The 23,790-nt window shown below is 52.7% G+C and overlaps 9 protein-coding genes across 9 annotated transcripts; 2 read left to right on the top strand and 7 right to left on the bottom strand.

Annotated features, from left to right (window-relative positions):
• Positions 1-767: 767 nt before the first annotated feature.
• On the top strand, positions 768-2,087 carry K489DRAFT_376049 (uncharacterized protein). Its single transcript, XM_033603825.1, has one exon. The coding sequence runs from the start codon at positions 784-786 to the stop codon at positions 1,954-1,956; it is 1,173 nt and encodes a 390-aa protein (XP_033464928.1). The 5' UTR covers positions 768-783; the 3' UTR covers positions 1,957-2,087.
• A 1,374-nt stretch (positions 2,088-3,461) lies between these two features.
• K489DRAFT_386325 (glucokinase) lies at positions 3,462-5,845 on the bottom strand (the record flags this gene model as incomplete). Its single annotated transcript, XM_033606214.1, has 2 exons — positions 3,462-3,557; positions 4,265-5,845. 2 exons carry the CDS (start codon positions 5,843-5,845, stop codon positions 3,462-3,464), a joined length of 1,677 nt encoding a protein of 558 aa, XP_033464929.1.
• A 1,445-nt stretch (positions 5,846-7,290) lies between these two features.
• Positions 7,291-9,128, bottom strand: K489DRAFT_31237 (uncharacterized protein). Its single transcript, XM_033600857.1, has 3 exons — positions 8,915-9,128; positions 7,730-8,856; positions 7,291-7,520 (listed from the first exon to the last, which is right to left on the bottom strand). Exons 1-3 carry the CDS (start codon positions 9,013-9,015, stop codon positions 7,507-7,509), a joined length of 1,242 nt encoding a protein of 413 aa, XP_033464930.1. The 5' UTR covers positions 9,016-9,128; the 3' UTR covers positions 7,291-7,506.
• Positions 9,129-10,488: 1,360 nt separating this feature from the next.
• K489DRAFT_309864 (uncharacterized protein) lies at positions 10,489-11,167 on the bottom strand (the record flags this gene model as incomplete). The annotated part of the gene is made up of 2 exons (XM_033600663.1): positions 10,489-10,829; positions 10,981-11,167. 2 exons carry the CDS (start codon positions 11,165-11,167, stop codon positions 10,489-10,491), a joined length of 528 nt encoding a protein of 175 aa, XP_033464931.1.
• Positions 11,168-11,656: 489 nt separating this feature from the next.
• K489DRAFT_366987 (uncharacterized protein) lies at positions 11,657-13,027 on the top strand (the record flags this gene model as incomplete). The annotated part of the gene is made up of 4 exons (XM_033602822.1): positions 11,657-11,710; positions 11,776-12,322; positions 12,373-12,442; positions 12,532-13,027. The coding sequence occupies 4 exons, from the start codon at positions 11,657-11,659 to the stop codon at positions 13,025-13,027; spliced, it is 1,167 nt and encodes a 388-aa protein (XP_033464932.1).
• Positions 13,028-13,228: 201 nt separating this feature from the next.
• K489DRAFT_349660 (general substrate transporter) lies at positions 13,229-15,936 on the bottom strand (the record flags this gene model as incomplete). Its single annotated transcript, XM_033602408.1, has 8 exons — positions 15,431-15,936; positions 15,342-15,362; positions 14,972-15,258; positions 14,756-14,890; positions 14,340-14,679; positions 13,900-14,220; positions 13,733-13,802; positions 13,229-13,679 (listed from the first exon to the last, which is right to left on the bottom strand). Exons 1-8 carry the CDS (start codon positions 15,513-15,515, stop codon positions 13,229-13,231), a joined length of 1,710 nt encoding a protein of 569 aa, XP_033464933.1. The 5' UTR covers positions 15,516-15,936.
• A 1,689-nt stretch (positions 15,937-17,625) lies between these two features.
• On the bottom strand, positions 17,626-18,999 carry K489DRAFT_406528 (uncharacterized protein; the record flags this gene model as incomplete). Its single annotated transcript, XM_033607264.1, has 1 exon — positions 17,626-18,999. One exon carries the CDS (start codon positions 18,997-18,999, stop codon positions 17,626-17,628), a length of 1,374 nt encoding a protein of 457 aa, XP_033464934.1.
• A 614-nt stretch (positions 19,000-19,613) lies between these two features.
• Positions 19,614-21,222, bottom strand: K489DRAFT_376056 (uncharacterized protein). Its single transcript, XM_033603826.1, has one exon. It carries the CDS (start codon positions 20,944-20,946, stop codon positions 20,080-20,082), a length of 867 nt encoding a protein of 288 aa, XP_033464935.1. The 5' UTR covers positions 20,947-21,222; the 3' UTR covers positions 19,614-20,079.
• Positions 21,223-22,413: 1,191 nt separating this feature from the next.
• On the bottom strand, positions 22,414-23,502 carry K489DRAFT_376057 (alpha/beta-hydrolase). Its single transcript, XM_033603827.1, has one exon. The coding sequence runs from the start codon at positions 23,397-23,399 to the stop codon at positions 22,473-22,475; it is 927 nt and encodes a 308-aa protein (XP_033464936.1). The 5' UTR covers positions 23,400-23,502; the 3' UTR covers positions 22,414-22,472.
• Between the last annotated feature and the right edge of the window lie 288 nt (positions 23,503-23,790).

Here is a 23,790-nt window from a genome sequence, read left to right on the forward strand (position 1 = left end):
GTCTTTCGAGCCCGAAAATGCTTTCGCACATCTGCTCGGCGCAAGGATGATCTAGGTCAACTACGTTAGCCCTACAATGGCGTCGATCGTGATCTTTCACGCGGTTGATATCTGACATTTAGGGCTATGTGATGGAGTTCAGGGTTGGTCACTCCACGAGACGAATAATCCGCTCCGAACGCTCTCATTGGCGGTTCAAGCACGATACTTTTGCTTCGCTCTCTTTCCGAGTGTTATACGCACCAGCAGGGATATAGTTCGACTGCAAGATGGAGTCGTTTCCCCAGTACCATTCTGTATCCTTGTTGAGACCTTTGCTCACATCATTACAGACACTAATCCTTCTCAAATTTGGATGAGCGATTAATGAGCATGTCGGCGGTTGCGACATCGTCTCCTGGGGTCACTCCCACCCCGACAGCTTTCATCCCCGGCCCAATCAATTATCTCCCTCCAGATGCTCCTGTACAATGGTCCTCCGATGGCCACGGCACATACTCCGACCACGCTCGTAGCTGCTGGACTGCATACACTGATTGGCGCAGATCTTCAGCCGACTTCGAAGCTTCAGCGTCGGCGGCCAATATCACCGTTCGGGTGGCTCGCGTCAATACCACGCGTACCTTTCTTATTCCCACTAGCACAACGATATACCCTACAACAAGCGTCAGCACTTATTCGCTCTGTGATGGTTCCGTTCGAGCTGATATCTCGCCCTCCACCTCGCATTACCTGAAGACTAACGTCGAGCTGCGACCGTCATTGAGCACAATATCACCTTCTATGGCGCCTAGCCGATGCATGCCAAATGACGATGACTGCGCCTTCTATTTCTTTCGATCCAACTTGGGCAATTACAATACTACTTCCAACATTACTCAATGGCTCGATGTCCAATGTGGGCTCCCAGTAGACTTTCCCAAGCCTTGTATTATACAAGGGGGCCCTGCACAGCTGCTTTACTTTCCGGTCTCTGAAAGTAATCGAGAAATCTGTCCCACCACGAGCGCAGCATTACTGCAGCAGCTTCCACAAAACGCGGCGGCGAACAACGCTCCTCCCATCACGACCCTAGGCCGCACCTTCTCTGCTGGGTCGGCCTACATCTCGTTCGAAACGTTATATGCCGGGTTTAGAAGTCATGATGTACCTGGCGGCGAGGCCGTACAGATCGGACCAACATTCAGTAACGCCGTCTTCGAATTTCGCTCCGACGAGATTTCCACAAATTGCTTTGCAACCATCGACCCTGTCGCGACCACCACCGCAGGCTACGGGCTTGGGACGCAACTCAATTTCGCTGACCTTAACCTGCCTGTTGCAGCATCAGCGTACAAATGTCAAAATCAATGTCGATCTTGTACACCGTTTGTCCGTTCCACCGTTTGCTCAGCAATAAATGTTTGCACGACAATCTGGGACAACTTCAACCCCCTACTCGCTGTGCCGACACGTCTCCGTGAGATTGTCCCGGAGTGGTCCACCTGCTCATTTTGGGACGACCGTATCGCAAATATCATATTTGATCCTCCAATCGCTTTGCAAGTTGCAGATGCTCCAGCACAGGCCACTTTGCCTTCATGGTTGATGACTGCTATGTCTGCTCGTCCGGCGTCAGTCTCGGCGACACCGACGACGACAGCACTTCAGGAAACTCTTGATACGGTACAGTCGTGGTCTTTAACTGGTAGTCAAAGGCTCCCTATCCAACCAACTACAGCAGTCTCGTCGATACCGAGCGCCACATCTACCACAACATATTCATCTAATAGACGGACCGGAGCTTCTGAAAATCCGACGTCAAGTTTAACGACACCGAATACAACTTCGCCCTTCAACAATGCGGCCATTGGCAGCAGCTCGAAGCTCCGAGAGATCGGTTGGACTTATGCATATGTGGCTGTCTTGTTCTTCGGAACGCTGCTTGGTAGCTTGCTTGAGCAATTTGATGCGTGATGAATTATTGATCAGGTTGAATGTAGACATGGTTCAATCATGACGAAGGATTTAGAGCGAGATCGTTAGATTAGAAAATAAATGTGTCGTCATTGCCATTTTAATGTCCTTGCGAGGCTATGCTCGAAGTCGCGCAATCAGAAATGACGTCTTGAAATGGCTGGCTTCCGTGACAGGTCTGTGGCTGCCGATTATGAATCCAAATGGTTTGTGAAGCTTATCAATCCGCGGCTCAAGCGAGCTTGTGCTTCCCTGAATGGTCACAAAATCGCCTTTTCTGGTTAGACCTGTGCATTACATATCCTGAAGTGACCCCGAGCGAGCGAACGTCATGGTCTCGTTGGCGTGAATGTGTCGGCTGTATGAACATGAAGTTCCATTAAAGAATATGGAGTGGACTCATGGAAACGGCTCCTACATGAGCTCGCTCATTTATTATAAGCGTCCTCGGCCCAGATCCACATCTCATCAATGATAAAGAAGTTCAAATAAAATTAACGTCAATCGATACAGTCGATGTCGGTATCGTGACGCGCGGAACATCTCCGGAGTGTAAAGATGCGGTCTGCCAAGTGCTGACCAATGTCATCACGAGAGAAGGAGAACGATGTGTGGTGAAACAGAAGAGCATGGAAAATCAGTGCTGGGTCAATGGAGAGATAGAAAAGAGCTCATGTCCCTCTTCATTTCAGATTCGCATCGGTACCATTCAAACACTATCCAGAGCAAGTACACCTGACGCGACCAGCACCGCACTCGCCTTGCCCATACTTCACCGAAACCTCTCAGACCTTTGAAATGTCAACGTGGGCTATCATTGGCGCCTCCCGAGGTCTTGGGGTGTGTCTTTTTGTTGATAGGCGTCCGGCAATGTAAAGATGATGCTGACAAGATTGACACTCAGTATGAATTTCTGCGACAGCTATCGGCTGATAGCTCCAACACCGTGATTGGTACTGCTCGCACTCCAAGCAAGGTCGAAGAACAAATCAAGAAGGACAACCTTGCACCTGCCAAAAACATCAAAAATTTCGCCGCCGATCTCGACAAACAACAGTCCATCTTCAATGTTGCCTCGGAAATCGCGACAGCCGGTCACAAGAGCATCGATTATCTCGTCATCAACGGCGGCTTTGTCTCCGAAGCCACTGGCGGAACAACACCGACGGCCTTCCAAGGCCAGGAGGATCTCTTCGAGCGAGAATTGACTCAGAGCATCCTCACCAACACGATCGGACCTCTTCATACGATCAATGCTTTCTTGCCACTCGTTTGCGCCGGCCGTGCCAAGACGATCATCGTGATTTCCACCGGCCTGGCCGACAACGAATTCACCAAGCTCTCTGGCATCGCCGCCTCAGTGCCGTACACGATAAGCAAGGCAGGGACCAACGTTGTGGTGTCAAAATTCGCCGCAGAGTTGAAGTCTGAGGACATCTCCGTGGTCGCGCTCAGTCCCGGACTCGTCGATACAGACAAGGTATGTCACCAAGTGAGGAACGCGACTAGGTCGAATCGATTCGCTGACACCTGGCAGGATTCCGGATACATGGCAGCAATTGCTGAGGCGATGAAGCCGTATGAGCCTGAGTTCCGAGGTGCTATCACGCCGGAACAGAGCGTCAGGGCCATGCTCAAGGTGATCGGCAACGATTCACTGATCAAGGAGAGTAACGGTACGATGATCAGCCATCTGGGTAATCAGCGCTGGATCTCGGCCGATGGGCGTGGCGATGAAGTTGAAATATGAATATTGCGGCTGCAATATGCTCACGAATTGCTGCCACATGCTGCCATTTGCTCGCTGGTTGCAGCATGCAGACCCGTCGGTTTGTTTTACACTGAGATGAAGCACGAATTCAGTGCCACATGTAAACAATGAAGTTACGACTTATTAGCTCATCGCCGAGTTTCAAAGAGACATCTGTTTGTGTGATAATAGCTCTTCACGAACGCAGAATTGAGCCGTAGCATCAAACGTCAAAGACGAAAGATATGATTGATATGACTCAAAGTTTCATTCATGAGCCCTAAATATGTGCATGTGAACGCAATCTACAATTGCGGTAGTCATCGGATCATCAAAGACGTTGAAAGGAAATGCAACGCCGACGCCAATGCTGTAGTGAGATGATGTGGCCGTGGATCGGATGACGCTAAAAAGAGAGAGAAATGTACGCAACCAGCCCATCAAATTCGAAACTCAGACACGGAACCTGACATCCCGATCGATGTTCTCCCAGAATTTCTTCAGCCAAGAGACGACGCTTCCACCACCGACGAAGTGTCGATTGCTCGCCGAGAGCACGGCTTTCGACGCAAGTCCTTGATCGGCGACGAGCGCGATCAGCGCCGCTCCGACACCGCTTCCGTCTTTTGCGATGCCGATACGAATGCGTTTCTCCCCGCTGACGCCGATTTCAGGCACGGCCCGAAGTGCGGCTCGGAGATGATCCTCGAAATTGGGATAGAATTCCACTAGCGAGCCATCGACGCCGACGTCGATGATCGAATTGTCTTCGCTCTCGTTACTATCCGAGGAGGTGGAGTTGTCGGCAACTGAGGGAGCAATCGATGTGATTGTTGTGGGACTTGGCGTATTTGGCGAGAGCTTGCCCGTGGAGAGAACAATGGCCGCGACAGCTACGGCGGCTAGACGAGCGGCACGTTTGCCAATGGCTGATGCGATCAGTCGAACGGCTTCGGCGTCTTCGGCGCTCACTGCTGAGACGCCGTAGTCTCTATCCAAGGCCTGACGGGTAGCTTTCAATCCCACACTAGCATCAGCCGCAGTGATAGAAAGAAAGGACGTATCTAGACCCCATTGCGAGTGTAGCGGCGAGTCAGGTGCGACATGAGTGGTGCTGTGAATGTCATTATCATTGCTGTCTTTGTCGTGGAAGAGCGGGACCTTCGGGTCCTCAAGGAGCGCAATAAGAGCACGTCGGAGGATCTCGCCCAGGAACATGCCGCTGACACGCTTCTCGAACATTTGAATGCCAGGATTGACGCTTTCCGCATCAAGTGCTTGGTCGTAGGGAGTATTTGGTAGTACTGAAAGATGATTGTCAAAGCTGCCCCATTCGGTGTTCACGATCATGTCTTCGCTCGGCGAAGTTCCGGCCTTAGTGCCTGGCTGCTTGAGCTTTGTGATACGTTCGAGTTTCTCCACATAGGCGCCGTTCGTTCCTGTTCCGAAAATGGCACCGAGCAGCGTTCCAGTCTTGCCAGGAGAGGTGTATGAGCGTGCCATGAGTGTCCCTACTGTGTCGTTCACCAGTGCTGCCACTCGGACCGGCAATCCCAGAGCATCAATTTCTGCCTGTAGCAACGCGCAGACGTCCTTTCCGATTGCATCGGGGATGTCGAAGCCTTTCGTCCATCGAATGAGAGTACCCTCGTTGATGCTCACCTGATGCACTGGGAAGCTGAACGTGAAGCCAAGGCTGAAGATTTCTTCGTCGTGGACGCCCTTATACACAGATGCCCTCCGCTCTTTGTGAGATTGGTAGTGCTCGCCGTGATGCTGTATGAGAAATGCTTCGATTTGATGTGCGAGAAATGCAAACAGTTCTCGACTCGTCTTGGCTTGCATCAATGCTCTCGGAATTGCGACCTTGTTCTGGGTCAAGCTGAAAGAGCTGTTGCCGTGCAGCTGGACCGAACACACTCGGAAATTCGTACCGCCGAGATCGACAGCAAGAAACAGACCTTTCTCTGTGCCGTTCGGTACCGCCGTAACGTATGTTGGAATTTGACTCATGGTGGCGCCGGTCTTTGTCAGACCTTCGTCCATTTCTCGGATGAATTCTTGCACGCTCCGATTGACCTCGACATCAGGATATTCGAACTCAGCGGCGACGCGCTCGGCGGCCCGAGCGAGAGCCATGCTGCGCGGCGAACGGCTATACCAGCTAATAGGAACGTGCTGCGGCGCGCGACAATAGAGCTCTTGAACGAAAGGATTCGGCGAGGGACACGAAGGCGGAGGCCGCGTCGGAAACGGGCGTAAGTAGGGGGAGCCGGCAATTAGTTGAAAGATGACAAGAGCCGGCACAATCAGCAGAAGAGCGAAGAGGTATTTCGTCGGTCGTGCCGCTTGCAAGCGCAGGCGTGCGACGACCGAAGTCCTCTTCGAATCCCGAAGGTCGCGTAGAAATGGCAGGTCGTCGGGAATGAACTCTTTGGGTATTGGTCTGCTTCGCTCTCTCGCAGCTTCGGCAAGCGACGAGGGCAGGGAGAGAGAGCGATTCAATTTGGGTGCCAGTTTGAAAGAATGAGCCAGGCTCGGGTGGGTACAGGGTGATATATAAGGATGCGTCCCAGTAACTCACACCAGCTAAAGTGTGTGTGGTCGGTTCGGTCAGTCAATCGGCTCGGCCAGAGGGTGGTCTCACACACAGCAGTCGTAGCCGTACTGTAGCAGCTTTTCTTTCCCGCCCGTGATAGAGGAATTGCAGTACAAAATGTATGTGCAATGCTGCATACATGGGCACCACCTAACAAAATCTCCACACGCCCATGAAGATTGTGGAGAAAGCTCCAGGCGTGCCGAACCGCTGCACGTGCGATCAGGTCATAGCACCCTTCGTGCCTTCTTAGCTGCGCCGTATCGGCTCGCGACGGGACATTTTTCCCTACTGCAGCCGTCGATTCTTGCGCCCTTCGGTCCGACTGCTGGCCACTGACGAGCGTCTTTCCTTGTCTTGGAAGTAGGCGTATAACCACGCAAGCGTCTGGTGTCGGGTCGGTGGAATGCCCATACATGGACTATGAGCTAGACATCCTCAAGTAACGCCAAGTCTGACAGACACGTCTAGCCGGGTTATGCGGGCGGACTCGACCTTCGTGCAGCAACGTGCTCTGCTCCACAGCAGGGCCAGCAGTTCCTTGCATGTGACATTGGATCGTCACGCTTTTTCAGCCACTGCATGTACCAAGGTGGAATTGAATTGGTCTTCGCTCTGAGTAAAATCAACTTTCCAAAACAACTATAAGCCACTGTGGAAACGATGACGATGATGATGGATTGTTGTATGATCTCTTCGGTCAGGTACAATCGCGCACATGGTGATCCGCAGAAACCACGGTATGCTAGTTTCCCAAAAATATGAAACATACTGAAAGGACACCGTATGTGAGCACAGCAAGCCGGGAGTTCATCATATCTCCAAAGTTGAGGATGCAAAATGGAATCGAAGACATCTTAATGCCTTTCGAAAGTGAATGGCCTCAGACTAATATCTCAGAAAGAATAAAAGTTAACATGCTCGAGCGCTTCTGACGCTAGGCATCCAGTACCCAAGAACGCCTCGCCTCAACTTGCTCGAAAAGAAACTGGTTGTACATCGTCATCGTCAAACATCGCGCAGGCTTCACTGCATCGTCCGCTGGCCTGGGTACTGCGGCTGAGGAGCAGCGCTCGCTGTAGGGCTTACAGCTCGGTTTCGAAGTGATGGTGGTATGCTAGTTTCATAACCATCCTGCTGGTACTCATGCTGTTGTCTGTTATCGTATTCCCCCTGCTGATACTGACGCTCTTGTGGTCTGCTATCGTATCCACCCTGCTGCGGTCTGCTATCATATCCATCCTGCTGAGGTCGAGGCTGTTGGGGTCTGCTATCGTATCCGCCCTGCTGAGGTCGAGGCTGCTGAGGTCGAGGTTGCTGTTGTCTGCTATCGTATCCACCCCGCTGAGGCTGAGGCTGTTGGGATCTGCTATCGTATGCAGCCTGCTGAGGTCGAGGCTGCTGCGCTCTGTTATCATATCCACTCTGCTGAGGTTGAGGCTGCTGGGGTCGGCTATCGTATCCACCCTGCTGAGGTCGAGGCTGCTGTGGTCTGCCGTCATACCCTCCCTGCTGAGGTTGAGGCTGTTGTGGTCTGCTGCCGTAACTACCCTGCCCATATTGAGGCTGTTGTGGTCCACTGCCATATTCGTCTTGCGGAGATTGAGGCTGCCGTGGCCCACTATTGTATCCACCCTGTCCATACTGAGGCTGTTGTGCTCTGCTACCGTATCCATCCTGCTGGTATTGATTCCGTTGTTGCTGCCTGCCATCGTGTCCATACTGTGCTGGTTCGACCCTTGAGTCCGTACTGCTGTAAGGCATTGCAACTGCTACATTTGTCGGGTTGTGTGCTGCATACATGGGTGGCGGATTATCTGTCGTTCGCTGACTGCTATACGGGCTGGGCGCAAATTGACCACCTCGGCTGTATTCGTGGTATGGCGCGGCGGAAAGAGTACCGACATCACCAGAGGACGCAAGATCTTGATGTGGAGAAGCGACTGGCGATATCGGTGTTCGGTGGTTGGCAAAATTGTCATCACCCTGCCGACGAACCGGATACGCGGCAGGCGCGGGATGGTTGAAATTCTCGCCATAAGGACTCGCGTTCTCTCGGCGCGGCAGTGTCTGCGATTGCTGTGTCGAAGGACTTTGAACTCGAGGACTCTTGAGCCGGGTCATTTCCATCTCCTCCGGGTGCTCTTCAGCGGATGCTTCGATGCGCTTCTCGCGCGCTGCATCCCAGCTCGGCATGGCGGGAAGAGCGTCATCATTATGGGACGTCGTGCTGACGGTCGTGCGGGCACGACTGGGTGTGTCGAATGTAGCCGTCCGCGCCACTGCCGGTGCGCCGGAGCCATATTGCATCGATAGCTTTTGCACGTATTGATCTCGTGTCGGGAAAGGTTGCGCGGGGGGCAGCGGAGCTGGCGTTTGCTGATATCCTTCACGACCTCCTCGTCGACGTGGTGATGGACAGCATGCATTGCAGCATTTGAAGCAAGCGCAGCAACATTCGACTCCACAGCATAGGCATCGGAAAAGACAGGTGAGAAGCGAGATGACGATCAGCGACGCCACGACAATGCCTATGATCGCGGGCCATTTACTGTGAAGTCTGAGGTGAATACTCGTTCTCATTGCGCGTCGGAGAGAATAGCACTCACCAGTAACTCTTTTCCATGCAAGTATCCCATGATGAATATGTTGTCTTCACATCGGAGATGCTAGAGCCTACGTCGCGCTGCCGTATTGATGTGGTAGCCATAGGCCCTGAGGATCGCGCACGCGACCAATGTGTTCGCTGGCGCAAACCCCGGCTGGCTTCCACTGCGGTCGGAATGTCGCAAACGACAGACTGATGGATAGGCAAAGTGTGCAGACGTGAGGTGCCGCGCCGGGAGTTTTATCGCATCGCAAGGTCGGGTCTCATCGAGGGTTGAATTTGAAGATAGTCAGATTTGACATCTGGTCAAGCAGTCGAGAGGCGATCAATGCGGTTCGTCTTCATTGCCAAGCCAGGCTCCTCTGTGGCCAGTCGTGGACGCTTCTCACTCATCCACCTCCAGATGGATGCGCCAGCGGGCCATGCAAATGTAGGAAGACGGCCAGACCTGCCGAAGGCGACGTGGTGTGCGTCCCAATTGGCGCCTGCACTATCAGATGCAGGCACGCGACGCGCCCTCTTCCCTCGGCAGCGGGGCTGAAACGACCTTGGATCCCTTTTCATTTTCAATAGCTAGGGTCAGAAAGTCTGCGGGATTTTGAAGCACAAATTTCAACGGCGTTTAGAAAGATACCTCGCAATATATTCGGCAAATTTTAGGTTTTGTAGCTCTCATACCGAAGAATTTGTTTGTCGAAAATGTAGCTTGGGCATTTGCCTTTCCAACCAGAAAAATCAGACGCGTTTGTCAATTTGAATCTCGAGATATCGCTATTTGAAAACATGACAAGTTTTGGTGAGATAAGTACGAATCGCGCAGACTTTTTGACTAGTCATGTAGCGCGACCTGGGCTGTATGCAGCCCTTACATAGGAGGTGATAATGATTGTCTGGCTTGGGGCTTATCGTCAGGGGACGCGCACGCCGAGAGACAGACTTCAGGAGCCACTGCATTCCCCGTTGATGTAAAAACCGTCTGGTGCATGATTTCTGAACATCAGGCATCATCGGCCACATATGGGCAGAGGTCGGGAAGGCCCAGATGACTCATCCACATACATCGTCTTCGATGAGTCATCATGACAAACAGTTCAACCCCTGTCCACTAGGCCGGCACCTGGAGTATAGAGCGTGAGACATAGAGAGCTCGCGTCTCAAAAGCTCGATGTTCTTGATTTTGATGATTGTTATTAGGCATACTCGGTAACAACCATTTCAATCTTGTTTTGGCGATGCTTGATACGCGAGGACAGCGTCTCCGACGAGATTGATTCTTTTTCACAGCGTACATCATCTTCAACAAACTGCAATATGAAACGACATTTGGCATGTCTACGCTTCAGTATGAATCAGGAGACCCGACATCACAGAGCCGGCTTTCTCGTGGTGATCGTGGTGTTGATTTGTCAAGCAAACGACAGAACAAATCCAAGGACCAGCGACCGCTGACTTCAGGAGATCAAAGTCTGTTGTTGACATTGCCCATTTCCTCCTGACTTGTGAACAACACGATAGTCCAAGAAATCACGCGGTCCGATTGAACTTCGAACGAATAAATCTGTCCGAAGCGAAGATTCATTTCTCCTTCGTCGCCCCATCCTTCTTCCCCTCACCACTTCCCTTTAACAAAGTCGAAACTCCCTCCGCACCCTTACCGATCGTATTGCCCACAGTCGAAGCCCCGCCCTTGACACCTCCCACCACAGGATCCGTGGCTGAGCTCACAGGTCCACCATAAGAACCATCGGCATCCTTACCACCACGCTCAGCGCGGTTGACGCCCTCCTTGGAAAAAGCGTCGCCGACGGGCTGCAGCATGCCGGCAGGTCCGAGTTGACCGGCGACGGTATCGTTGATACTGTCTTGGAGTTTGTCGACTTGGTCGTTGCCGGAGAGTTTGGTTTTGTCGAGGTTCGCTGCTCGGGCCAGGAAAGAAGATCATCAGTACGAAATCAATGCAGAACAAGGAGAGACGGGCAAGCTCTCAACGACACCAGGGCCAAGAGCGTCAAGGGGGAAATGCAGCGACGTTCATTTTCCCCTCCCAGGAAATTACCTCTCACGTACCTCTCGTCGCGTAGCTCGCCTTGTTGTCATTCGTGAACCACTTCAAGTACAGATCCTCGACCCACGGCATCCAGTTCTCATACTGGTGGTGGTAGCCCTCCTTGACCCATTCGTACCAAATCGTCTTGCCTTGCTTCTTGTCTTCGGGCAAAGCGTCGAAGGCCTGCTTTTTTTGTTCGTCGTTCATGGCGTCCCATTTGCTTGTGTCGATGGAGTCTTTGGTGGCGGACTCGGCGGTTTGGGCGCCGTGGCGGAGGGTGTTGGCCATGATTGGACGGTTGATGAGGGGATGGATATTTTGTGACTGATGTTGTAGATGGGTGTAGATGGGAGGTTGGTGGTGTTGAAGGTCAGGTAAGGTGACTCTCCAAAACAGATTGTTTCCGAGAGTCAAAGAATGACAGAAGTAGCGAGTGAAAGTCAAACAGGTTCCAAGGTTTGGTTGCTGTTGTGCATCGGAAGAGCAAGGAAGCGATCACAAGTGACGTGGCAGTACAAATAAGTACACATGGGCTTGTTATTGCGGCATGATCTGGCAATCCTGCGTCACTCGTGATACATATACTTGCACCAATTAATGATGTACATATACGATATGATGCCTTGGCGAATTTCGAGTGAGTGACTACTTGCCGTCGGTGAAAGTAGAATCGTACCAATATCAGAAATCGCAACGATGCATCTCGAGATCCTCGAGATCAGATCACAATACGACGATGAATTCCTCGAGGTAACGACACAGGAGCCTTACGCAATCACGATCTTGCCATGACAACATTTGAATGTATGAAGCAGCAAATGCCACCAAACAAAGCCCTTTGCCTTCTGACGCGAGGTGGATCATCCCTGGCTCTTCATCATCCGGAACCTGGCAATCTTCCGTCCCGTATGGCCACAGCGATTCTCTTTATCGCCATCCAACCACAGTCGCCAGGAGGCTTTCACTCGATGAAAATCCAGCTTCTAGCCAGAAGTATCGAACACAGTCCTCGCCTGGTAACAGCCGACTTGAAACATTTCGAGGTCACTCATGCACAGCGGCGTTCCGATACTGCGGTCGAGTATGCTGCAGGAAGTTGTACTTCCCTCTGGTATGACCAGATTTTCCAGATGAACGAGAGGTGTGATGGTAGTCCGCATGAGGACTGGATTGTTCATGCCGGAAGCGGTTATGATGAGGATCGTATCAACGCGGATGACTTCCGAACAATCTTCCGAATCATGGCTATTCTCATTGAATTGGCGTCCAATACAATAAACGCGGCATTCACAGCGATCCGTCGCTGCCGTGTCAACGAATGCGGCGATTGGGAGGAAGCCGAGGTTGCGATAGTCTTCGTTGGTAAGGAGTCTTTTGTGGCATGTTGGAGAACTTTGCTGTTTCTCGGGTAGCCAGCGAACGGGGTTCCAAACAGTTGTCGTGTCTCGAGAGGGACGGTCTGGAGCGGGTGCTGTGCTGCAAGTAAGCTTCTTTTTGCGTAGGAGACACCTGGGATACTCGGAAAGAAAACAAACCGCTTGTGGCCAGCTTCTTCTTGTCACATGTTGCAGCTTTCTTGGAGGTGGTCGTCGTAGTAGTCGTCGTGGTCGTGGTTATCGTGATTGTGGCAGTCCCAGCACCGGTATCGGCGCTCTCATCTACCACCGTCGTCGAGGAAGGTATTTCTGCATCGATAGCATTGTTTCGACGACGCTTCGATGTCCGAGACGGCATCGCGGCGAATCCACAGATGGAGATTCTGTCATCCAATGTCAAAATTGCTGCCAGAATGAAATGACACCACCTTTGATCGAGGAAAGGGGTGTCAGCTTCAAGGATCGTCATGATCACCGAATTGAATACATTCTCTCCAAGCTCTCTCCTCAGGGCCAGGCAACAAGCGCGTCGATCATGCGCGCAAGTGTTGCTTTGCGTGAACGCGCGCGCGCGAGGTCAGAAAGGTACGCGTCATCACACGGACTAGGAAACTTTTGTTTGCGGTCGCCTTCGCCGAGCTCAGGCAGCGAGCTTATGCAAAATCTCAGAGTAGGCAGATTCGTCGATTAATCACTGACAGAACTTCATCTCCCGTCAGGAACGCCGTGGAGGAGCTCGCCGAGGAGATCTATGCTGCGTGGAGTCACGGCGTCATCTTCGGACAGACACGTTTCGGAGATTCGCAACCCCTTAGAAGAGAATAAATACTCATTTGTGACATGTCCCTCTTTAATCGTTCCTATCGTCAGTAAAGAAAAAGGAGGATGGATCTCAAACAACCTCCTTGAACTCCCTTCCCACACCGCCATCATCTCCACCAGCCGCCTTCTTCTCCCCATCACCACCACCAGGCCCATCCCTCCTCGCCGCCGCCGTGCCACTGACACTACCCCCAACACTTCTCCTCCGAACCTCGCCTTCCTCCTTCTCGATATACAACGCAGGTCGCTTCGCACTCGTGGCTTCCGGGTCGCGATGGACGAGAATGTTCGAGTGATCCCTGAAATACTGATCGATATCCTCGAGCGTGCGGGCGGCGGTCTCCGGGTAGAAGAAGTACACCAAGGGCACGAAAGAGAGGTTGAAGACGGTCCAGATGATGTAGAAGCGCCAGCCCAATGTTTCGATTCCGGTGGGTGTGATTTCGACGACGATGAAGTTGCAGAGCCAGTTCGTTGCGGTGCGTGGAGAGAGGAGAGAAATGTTAGCTGGGAGGTTTTTTCTTGGTGGGAATTATTGGGAGGATGCAAGGAGGGATGGGGAGGGGGGAGAGACATATCTAAAGCGGCACCTTTGTTGCGCATGGCGAGGCCGTTGATTTCAGCGGGATAGAGCCAAGGAACTCCTATTCATCGCACAAAAGATCAGTAAAAGCATTCTTGATCCGAGTAATAGGTGAGCCCCAGGGAAAAGAAAAAGGAAAAAAAGAGAGAGAAACTCACCCTGGAAGCCGATCCCAAAGAAGACGTAATACAAGAAGAAAAACGCGACGCTCGCACTGGCGACCTCCTTGGTATGCGGATACCCAGGCATTTCGTTATACCGCAACAGGACCGTGATCATCAGATAACAGCACCCCTGGCCGAGCGCGGCGTACATGAGCATCTTCCTGCGACCCCAGCGCTCGACGTTGGGGATCCCGATGAGCGAGAAGAGCAGGTACGATACGCTGTTGCAGGCGGCGAGGAGGCGGGCCATCTTGTTGTCGAAGCCGACGGAGGAGATGAGGACGGTGGGGAGGTAGTAGGATGTGACGTTAATTCCTGGAGAGCGAGAACAATCGGGGGTCAGTTTCTTTTCTTTTGTGCGAGTTTCATCATCCTTGGGTGGAGAAAGAAAGCTGGTGATGATTTCTTCTTTGCGGGGAGGATTTTTGCTTTACCGGAGAATTGCTGCATGAACTGCGCGCCCATCCCCAAAAACAACCGTCTCAACGTCCCCGAGCCCGCGCTCGCGGTCGCGCTCTTCTTTCCTCGGAGCAGGTCGCGGATTCGCACTTGGTGTTCCCGCTCGTAGGCGGTGGTGAAGCGGATCTCCTTGAGTTCGGTCTGGACGTAGGGGTTATCGATGGTGGTGCCCTCGATGTCGGCGAGGATGAGTTCGGCTTCGTCGATGCGGTTCTGTGCGACCAGCCAGCGCGGGGATTCTGGGAGCCAGGGGACGGTGGCGAAGAGGATGATGATGAAGATGAATTGCAGCGCCAGGGGGATGCGCCAGGCGATCTGTGAGGAGGGATTGGTTAGTTCTGTGGGCTGCAAGGTGGAAGTTTGATCAGGTCGATGGTGTGTCTAGACTTACGCCGCCTGGAAGAAAGGAGAATCCATAGGTGACCCAATTGGATAAGCTGAATCCGGCAATGTTGAGGATCAATTCGATGACGATGAGCTTTCCACGCCACGCGGCTTTGGAGGTCTCGGCTTGCCACGGCGGTGCCTGTAGATAAGGAAATATGTCGTCAGCTTTGACCCTTTTCTCACTCCCACTCCCTCTCCTCTACCAAAGGCTCAGACATACGGTAGCAGTGTTGCAACCATTTCCAATTCCAGCAATGATTCTGCCCACGATCATCTGCGGGACACCATATGCCGTAATCTGCAGCAGCGCGCCAACCGACATGATCGTGGTGCCGAGCAGGATGGTCTTCTTTCGACCGATCATATCGCCGATGACAAACGCCATGATGGCGCCGAAGAAACAGCCGATGTCGTAAATGGCGGTGATGGTCCCCTGGAGGGAAGTGTTTCCCACGATCCCGAGGGTTTGGAGGAAATCGTCGGTGACAATGACGCCGCCGAAGACACCTTTTGGTGGAGATATGTTTTTAGATTTCTGCTCGACTTCTCTTGTTCGCGTGGAATTGTCCATTCCGAACTTGGACGCTTACCTTGATCGTAGCCGAATAGAGCTGTTGGGGGAAAGATTGAATGTCAGTCGACATCCTTTGTATGGCCTCCTATCGAAATGGGAACTCACTCATATCAGTACCACAGGCGACGGTCAACCAAAAGGTCAACCAGCCACCCCGGGCCCCAAAATACCGATCCTTCATGAACGCCATCGTGGACTCTCGCGTCGTGTATCAAGACTCGGACAAGCGTACACAGAGGAGACAGGCAAGGGAAGATGAGGTTCTAGCGAGGAAAACCACAATGGCCTTCGAATGTATATACACACACAGTGGAGGGGGCGCCAGAAGGAAGCTATATATGCATGGAAGCTCACGATTTAATAGATGAAGGACAAAATCGATCGACATTGAAAGTATACCCAATCGCGTCTCCACCAAGCCGACATACGACATGACGAACGGGCGATGCTTCCACGATCATCCGCTGTTATGCTGCATCTCTGCATGAAGCTACAGCAGCACTCCATGTACTCCGGCAGAAGCGCATTGCCGGGGCCCGATGGGTGGTGTTGGCGGCGGCGGTTGCGGTGGTGTTGGCGGCGGATGGTTTTCACCATGCATTGTGAGATCGTCATTTCAGCAGTGTAAGCGAGCTCGGATCGCCAACCGGGCCGGTCGAGCGGGTGTTATTGTATGCGTGCGTGCGTGCGTGATTCCCACATCGTTTCTCTCCGTGAAGTACTACAGTGGAAGTGCGAGATGGCCATAGGACGATATTGCCTGCCCACTGCCCGTGCTAGGCTCCAGATGGCAGCGCACTACCGCAGTCACACGGATAGTGCTATAATGAACGAATGCCAATGTGGAGAGTCCCTACTGTTTATTGTATAGGAAGGTTTGAACCGTCAATCATCGGCAATCGAAGGACGACCAAGAGCGGAGAGAGGAGGATGCCAGCGAATATGGGGTAAACAAGGTGGGAAAAGCCTCTCCTCCCACCTGGGCATCTTTCGAGATCGGCGGGCATTTCTTTCCACCATTGGATTTCGGGCTGGAAATGATTGATTCACAAGGACGGCTTGTCATTACTGCTACTGTACCTAGGTAAGTAAAGACAATTCATGGGAAAGGCTTCGCCGAAGCACCAAAGAGAGCTGGTCCTCCGTCTGCTTCATTTTTCCATGCGGGTGCTACGTCAGTGGTGGAGGAAGTCAGTCACCAAGTGGAAGGATTCACCCACTACCTACCTAGCAATAAGTGATAACCACCCACTAGTATGTGAATCGAGTGTGCTCGAAAGATCGGCGAATTCGCTCGGAGGCGTTTTCGGCGCAATTCTGGCGGGCCCCAAGTGCTTTGAGGCGGCGGTCGGCGGCAGTCAGGGCTAAAATTCGCCCTGCACATGGCCGTTGTTATCCTTTCCTAGACCTCAGGCAAGAAAGGGATCTGGGAGTATTAGATCTCCTCGTGATGCATGGATTCGCATTCGGACCGAATGGGAAAAGGGACACGGGCAGTATGCAGGAGGCTTTGGATTGTATTTACTCTCTCTCTCTCTCTCCACCGCCTGTCAGGAGTGATGTATCGATTACACTTTGAAGACTGCACGAAGGGATTCCGATGTTATTCACAGTGACGGCATTTCAATTGATAACAGGACTTATTTCGTTTGTCTCACTCTCGTCGGCAAGTGACGGCAGATATCCACCGCCGCTTCTTCCCATCACAACTGACCGGCCCGGGGACGAATGCAGCCGTGATGCTGTAGATCCTCGGCAGCTGCGTCCAACAGAACAGTAGTACATGCATATCATATAGAACAGTATACAGTAAATATACACGGCTTTGCCATCCCACACCACATGAAAACGCCGTCGTCAACGTCAGTCGAATGCGAGCAAGTCGGACGTCATCATCGAGCGGGATTCGTTTGGGGGAACGATCCCCAGAACTTGAACCGCCGCCCGTATGCCATGACATTTCCCACTTCTCCATCTACTGCCAATCTTTCTCGGGATGGTAGTGTAGGCTTTATTGTCGGCGTGCCTCCCAGATCAGAACAGTAGAAGAGGGCGGCATGGTGGCAGTGAGCTGTCGTTTTGTGTGACGATGGTGGAGCTCTCGACTGGCGCAGGTACGGTTTCGCGAAAAGAAAAACCGCGCTATGCCTGGGCGTATCATCAGAAGAAGTATGTCTGTAGAGACACAAAAGAACCATCTCCACTGCTGCTCCCGTGGTTTCTCGCGCCAAACAGGCCAATAACGAGGTGAGTGATCCAGATCGTATTTCAATCCCGAAACATCGGCTTTTCCCTCATGATCATCGTCCAAACCCACCGATCGCACCACCACCGATCTGCGCCCCCAGAAACCCCAAATCCAAAAACTCCGGCAAGCGCACCGCCCTCCTGGACAAGAAAATCTGTGCGGGCGCTCCGCTCGGCCAGACAAGTACCCCGCGTCGAAAGCACAACGTCACCGCCAAGCTCGCCGCCGTGATAACAGTCAAAAGGATCGTAGGGCGTAGGAAGGAACCTAGCAAGGTACTGCGAGGAGGAGCGGGAGCGTGTTGGAGATGTAGCGTTGAGGTGGATGACCCGGGGAAGAACTGATGCAGAGGCGTCGGCAGGCTGTCGAGGATTGCGGAGGAGATTTCTTGCAGACGCTGGGCTATGCTGGTGGGAGATTCTGGGGCGCGGAAGGGGAGGCCGGAGGAGGAGGTTGTGGGTATCGTGGATGGGCCGGATTGGTGGAGGGCGGTGATTTCTTCGGCGGGGGCGTGGAGGTGTAGGCGCTGTCGCAGTCGCTCCGTGTAGGCGACTAGTCGGGGATATCTGGCGCGGAGACGGTCTGCTAGCCAGGAATGCGGAAGGGTTGGGTAGAGCATGAGTGAGAGATATCCGAGCGCGAGACAGTCCAGCGCGTGCGGTTCGCTCGCGTCCAGCAGAAAGCACTCTTCTCTGTCTTTCCCTTCCCCGCCTAGAAGATCCTGCAACGGTGCTAGGACATCGTCCGCCAGTGCGTTCAATTTGAAGACCGCGGCGTGCTCGGGCTTCTTAAGCAGTCCCTTCAAAGTGTCCTTCTTTGGAAGTAGTAGACTTGCCCTTTGTCGGGTAGCTTCCGCAAATGCCGTCTCTTTCCCAGATGAAGTACCGCCAGTCTCCGTGCCTGCAGGGCGATCACTCAAATCCCCATGGACATCGTCGACATCGATAGTGGTCGCGATTCCGAGATGAGCAGTTCGTGCGCGGGCCGCTGCTCTCCGCTGTGGTGGGAGAATGTAGTTCGTATGCCAGGGCAGTAATCTTGTAAAGGCCGGTCGAGTGGCATTGCGGTAGTTCTCAAAGGAGACGTAGAATGAAACATCAAGAAGGAGGTTGGCATTGGTTTCAAGGAAAGCAGTCGCTGCGATCGTATCGGCCTGCTGGATGGCCGAGAGGGTGCTGCGCTCTGGACTGATTCGCTTGTCAATGAGGTGTCGAGCTATGTTGTTGAAACCCCATATTCTTGAGGCGCCGTCGACCAAGTATGGCAGTCGAGTAGCATTGTGATGGGTAGGAATGATCGTGTAGCTTTCGGGTACGCGAAGTTGAAGGAGAGCGACTGCGGCATTGCATTCAGCGTCGATGGAGGGCAGGCCAAACGCAGGGCCAAGGATATAGAGTTGCATGATCATGCCATCTGTGAAGGCCATTGCATACGGATCGGCTAGATATTGACGAGGAGTACACCTCAGGTTCTATCAACGTCAATGATGAGACGACCGATACATCTCTTCAGCGCAAACGGAAGGTCCACTGTCGCAGTGTTCCAAAAAGGTGATGCTTCGTGAATAAATTCCGTCTTCCGTCAGTATGAACATGCATTTTCATGACTCGCGTTATTATGCGGGAGTGTTCCCCATGTGGTTCAAGCCGCATGCGCACGCCGGGGGCTATTTTCGCGTTTCTCTTGTCGCGGCTTCGAATTGGGTGTGGGTTATTATTTGTATCTTATCTTTGACTGTAAGAACACATTGGTCGTCGTCCAGTCATAGAAAGTATGTAGTGCAAAACTCTGCACTGGTGCGTGGCATTGACAGGATTTCGCCTCCAATGGCCAAAATTCTCACGAATGCGTCGCAACATGCTTAGTGTTGAGCAGGTGGAATTCATGACATCGCGCAGACTCCATGTGGTTTACATGCCATGAGTAGCAATGGAAAAAGGAGTTCCTGAGAAGTTCATGATCGAACAGGCAGGGAAGATCAAGAACTACTATAGTGAGCACTCGTCATATCTTGTGGCTCATTGAGCGCAACTAGAGAATGGTGTAGCGAATACGCGAGTGTAAAAGAAAATGTCAAGGAGTTTGTAAATTTGATTCGCCCGTACCAAAAAAAAGAAGTAGAAAGTAATCAAGAAGAAAGAATAAATACATGGGATTGTACCTCCCCCAATCTTGGCCTCGCCGCTCGTAGTCTAGATCGAGAAAGATTTCGATCCAGCGTGCAAAAGTCTGTCGAGATTCACGCCATTTCAACGCCTTGGATGTCTATGCCGCCGTTCACAATCACTTTCGTCTGCTGCCAAAGCTTTTATTTCGCTGTATGAATGATGGCCATGGCGGTGACGACCGGAGGGGATGCAGCTCTAGGATGCCTGCAATGCCGTGGTTGTAGAGCTCGTGTTTGTGTGTCGGAAGCCTCGGTGGTACCGACTCGAGGTGCTGATCTACGCACCGATTTTCGAATCGTGGGCGCATCGCAGAGGACCTCACAATGTCATTATTCACCTCATTCTTCCTTCTTCTCCTCCTCGGCCGGCGGAGGAGCGCCGGCAGCCTTGTTGTGCTCCTCCATCTGCTTAGCGCGAGCAGCAGCGGCGGCCTCCTCTTCCTCACGCTGGCGAGCTTCCTCTGCAGCGCGAGCCTCAGCGGCCTCACGCTCCTTGCGGCTTGGCTTGCGAACGGGACGAGTGCAACCTTGCGTCTCGATGAGCCACTTCTCGGATCGCTCACGGTGCCATCCAGCAGTCCATGAGCGACCATTCCATTTCTCACCTGGGCCCGGCTTCTCCTTCTTGTCAACCTGCGGCAGACGCTCGATACCGTATTGGAAGCGGCTGTTCAAGTAGCAGCGGTCCTTGTGCTTGTCGATGTACTTGTGGTTGTCGATCTCGGTGATGTAGCGTTCGTACAAAAAGGAAATGCAGTTCTCGTTGCGAGCGCAGGCCAGCTCGCAGGAGGTGAAGAATCGGTTGGGGCTCTCGAGGTCGGGCTGGTCAATCGAGGAGAAGTAGGCGAGTGTACCGTACCAGTTTCCGATATCGCCCTCGCTTCGGTCGGGAGTTTCGAGACGTCCCTTGGGGTTCTCGGCGAAGTTGTCCCAGTGGCTTCGCTGGTTCAGAAGGACCGGCTCCCGTAGAATCTCGCAGTAGTCGATGTTTCCATCCTCTGTTGGCGTCGGTCCGCTCTTCGTCGCGGCGGTGTTAGGATCTGAGCGACGTTTTTCGCCTGAGGCGCTGACGCCAGGGTGGACAACGACATTGCTGGTGTCTGGTTCGCCTTTTAATGAGATGAAGCCGATGACGATGACGGCGATGACAAGGACGAGAAGCGTCTTGGGCTGAGTGAGCCGGCGAGGGATGAATGAGGAGCTCATGGTGATGATGGATTATCGAATAAGGATGATGGAGTTTGCGCCTACTCCAATCAATAGCCTCCTTCCGACAAAAGCAGAACGCTGGCGAGCAAAGAGGTCGGCGAAGGGTGCGAGCAACTGCAAACGAATGTCGTCGTCTGCAGAGGCAGTGAGTCGGTGTGTCGGATAGGCGACGTGCAAATAATCAATGATGGGGAAAAGAAAGGCTTGCGTGAATTGTTGTCCTCAGGGCGATAAAGAAACCTTGGGGACCAACAAGGAGTTGAGGCGATCCCGCCGCCCCCAGAGATAGACACGACGCCCTGAATTTCTTAGTCCGTTGTTAATGAGGAGAACGCCCAGATTTACTGCACTAGTCCCGAATCGGGCAGACGATGGGGGATCGTTCGGCAAACGTTGGACGCGACCAAACCACGAGATACAGCCAGATGAACCATACGGACTAATGGTATAAATGAGGATGATCGTCGAATGAACTACAACAGCGCAGAACAAGCAACGACGGTTTGGCTATCGACGAACATACGAGATCTTAGTTAGACCTGCAAGCAATCGCGAGCAGCGACGCAGAGAGACATCGCGGACTCAATGGCAATGCGGAACCTCGTCTGGTTATTTCGCGTCTTTGTTCGCAGCGCGGGCCAGTCCGCCTGTCAATATTCAAATTTCCGAACTGTAGCTGCGGTACCGAACAAGAACAGACGCAGACAGCAGTGTTATCGCGAGATATGTATGCGAGAATGAAGGCAATGAGTGTATAATTGCGGTAGCCCAAGGAGCGTCGTTGGCTACGAGCATTCATAGTGATACTGTAGTGATAATCGTTGCAATGCAAGCGTGAATCTTTACACTTGGCTTGTTGCGGTAGTGTCTTGCGCAGGCCTCGGCTGGCTTCCCCTGATTTTTCCCCAATCATCAACCGCTTAGCACTAGTCCATTATGCAGGAACTTATGCAGGTGGATAATATATGTGTCTGATGCATACAGTATATGCAGTAGCTCAATGTGTTTCCCCTTACAGACCATGGTTCTTAATCTGGTCCAATGTGATTCTAAATTCACTACAAGCAAGAAGTTCTTTGACAAGAAAAGGCCAGGAGTACCGAGTTTCAACCTCGCGGAGGCAATTGTAGAATACTACCTAGGTAGGTGCCTATGTCAAAAGCGTGGAGGGTGAGAATTCTTAGTCAGCAGGCTGGTGATGTCTTTAGGGTTACCATTTCCTGCTTTTGACGAGAGACGAGGTCGACGACGAACACCTGACGAGTTCGCACTGGCACATGTTTTCTTTGTCGGGACTGAAGCCAAGGTGTCGCGGCTCTCCTACTGCTAGTATCCGAGGAGCCTCAAATGTGCGAGTGAATATGTGTTCTCGGGTTGAGGCATTGGCATTAGCATTGGCATCAGCATCTCACAAGTGACGAGACATCTACAACAGAAGCGAGCGCACAAGTTCACGCGCATAGTTAGTTCTGCACAGGAATACATGGCATTTCATTATTGTCGACATCATCACAGATACAAAACTACAACTTCGGCTTTCCAATCGTCAACTCACCGCTCCGATCCAAAATCCACCTCGCCACATCCCTCGCAAAGGTAACCTTATCCTCACCGGGCTCCGAGTGAAGCTTATGATACCAACCCTCATACTTCCTGAATTCCTTATCTTCCACCTTCAACGCCTTGTAGAACTTCTCACACGCCTCGAACCCACAAATCGCATCCGCCGTGCCGTGGCCCACCCACAACCTCGTCCGTCCGCCCTCGCCCAAACCCTCCCCGACCACCACCTTCCCATCCTCGAGATCCCCCGCGCGGTCCAACATGCCCGCCAACCCGGCCAATGTCCCGGTGTCGTGGCAGAGGGCGTCGTCCTGCCACACGCGCACCACCTCCGGGTCCCGGCAGACTTTGCTCGCGTCGAGTTTGTTCAACATGGGCATGTTCGGCAAGAGTTTCGACGCGAAGCGGCCGAGGGTGACCGTAAGCCGCCAGGGCCGGGCATCCGGGTGCAGCGCGATGAACGGGCTCTCGACGAGGTAGCCCCGGATGGTCTTGGTGATCTCGGAGGGGCCCTGCGCGGCGTACACGAGCGTTTCCGCGCCACCCATGCTGTGGCCCATCAGGAACAGCGGGAGTGACGAGGCGGGCAGGTTCCGGATGAAGTGGGTGATGTCGGCGAGCACTTGGGTGGTCGGGCCGGTCTGGCCGCGTTGCGAGGTCTGGTGGACGCTGCGGCCCCAGCCCCGCTGGTCGAAGGAGTGCACGATGATGCCTTGCTCGGAGAGCGAGCGGAAGAGGTCGCCGTAGAAATTGCAGTGGTCGGAGAAGCCGTGGATGAAGACTAGGCGGGCTTTGGCTGGGACGCTGGTGTTCCAGGTTTTGGTGTAGAGCTCGATGCCATCGGGGGTCTTGAGCGTGCCTTCAGTGAAATTCGTGGCGGTATCCATCTTGAAATGAATATGCGATGATAGATGTGAGATCGCAGTCTAATCTTTATTGGAGGTCAGTGTTGATCAATATGATTTGTTGTCGCTGCTTCCGAGTATGACGTACAGTCAATAGGGAATCCAAGCTTCTAGAGCTGGCTGAGGAAGCTTGCTCAAGCTGCAACCCTCGGCTCTTCATACACGCTTTCGACAGCACCTCTTCACGTCTATCCACGCACCAGCAATGCAGCATCATCACCGTACCAAATATCATCAATAATTTGTGCGTTCTGGGGACGATCAAACGTATGCTTGCTTGCTTTTTCATACAATCTCATGAAGAATAATACACGTCGTTAGCAAAAATAATAAAGCGACCGATCGAAACAGTCCTAAGCAACTGACCACACAT

The sequence above is a fragment of the Dissoconium aciculare genome (assembly GCF_010015565.1).
Source record: "Dissoconium aciculare CBS 342.82 unplaced genomic scaffold K489scaffold_1, whole genome shotgun sequence".
Lineage (NCBI taxonomy): Eukaryota > Fungi > Ascomycota > Dothideomycetes > Mycosphaerellales > Dissoconiaceae > Dissoconium > Dissoconium aciculare.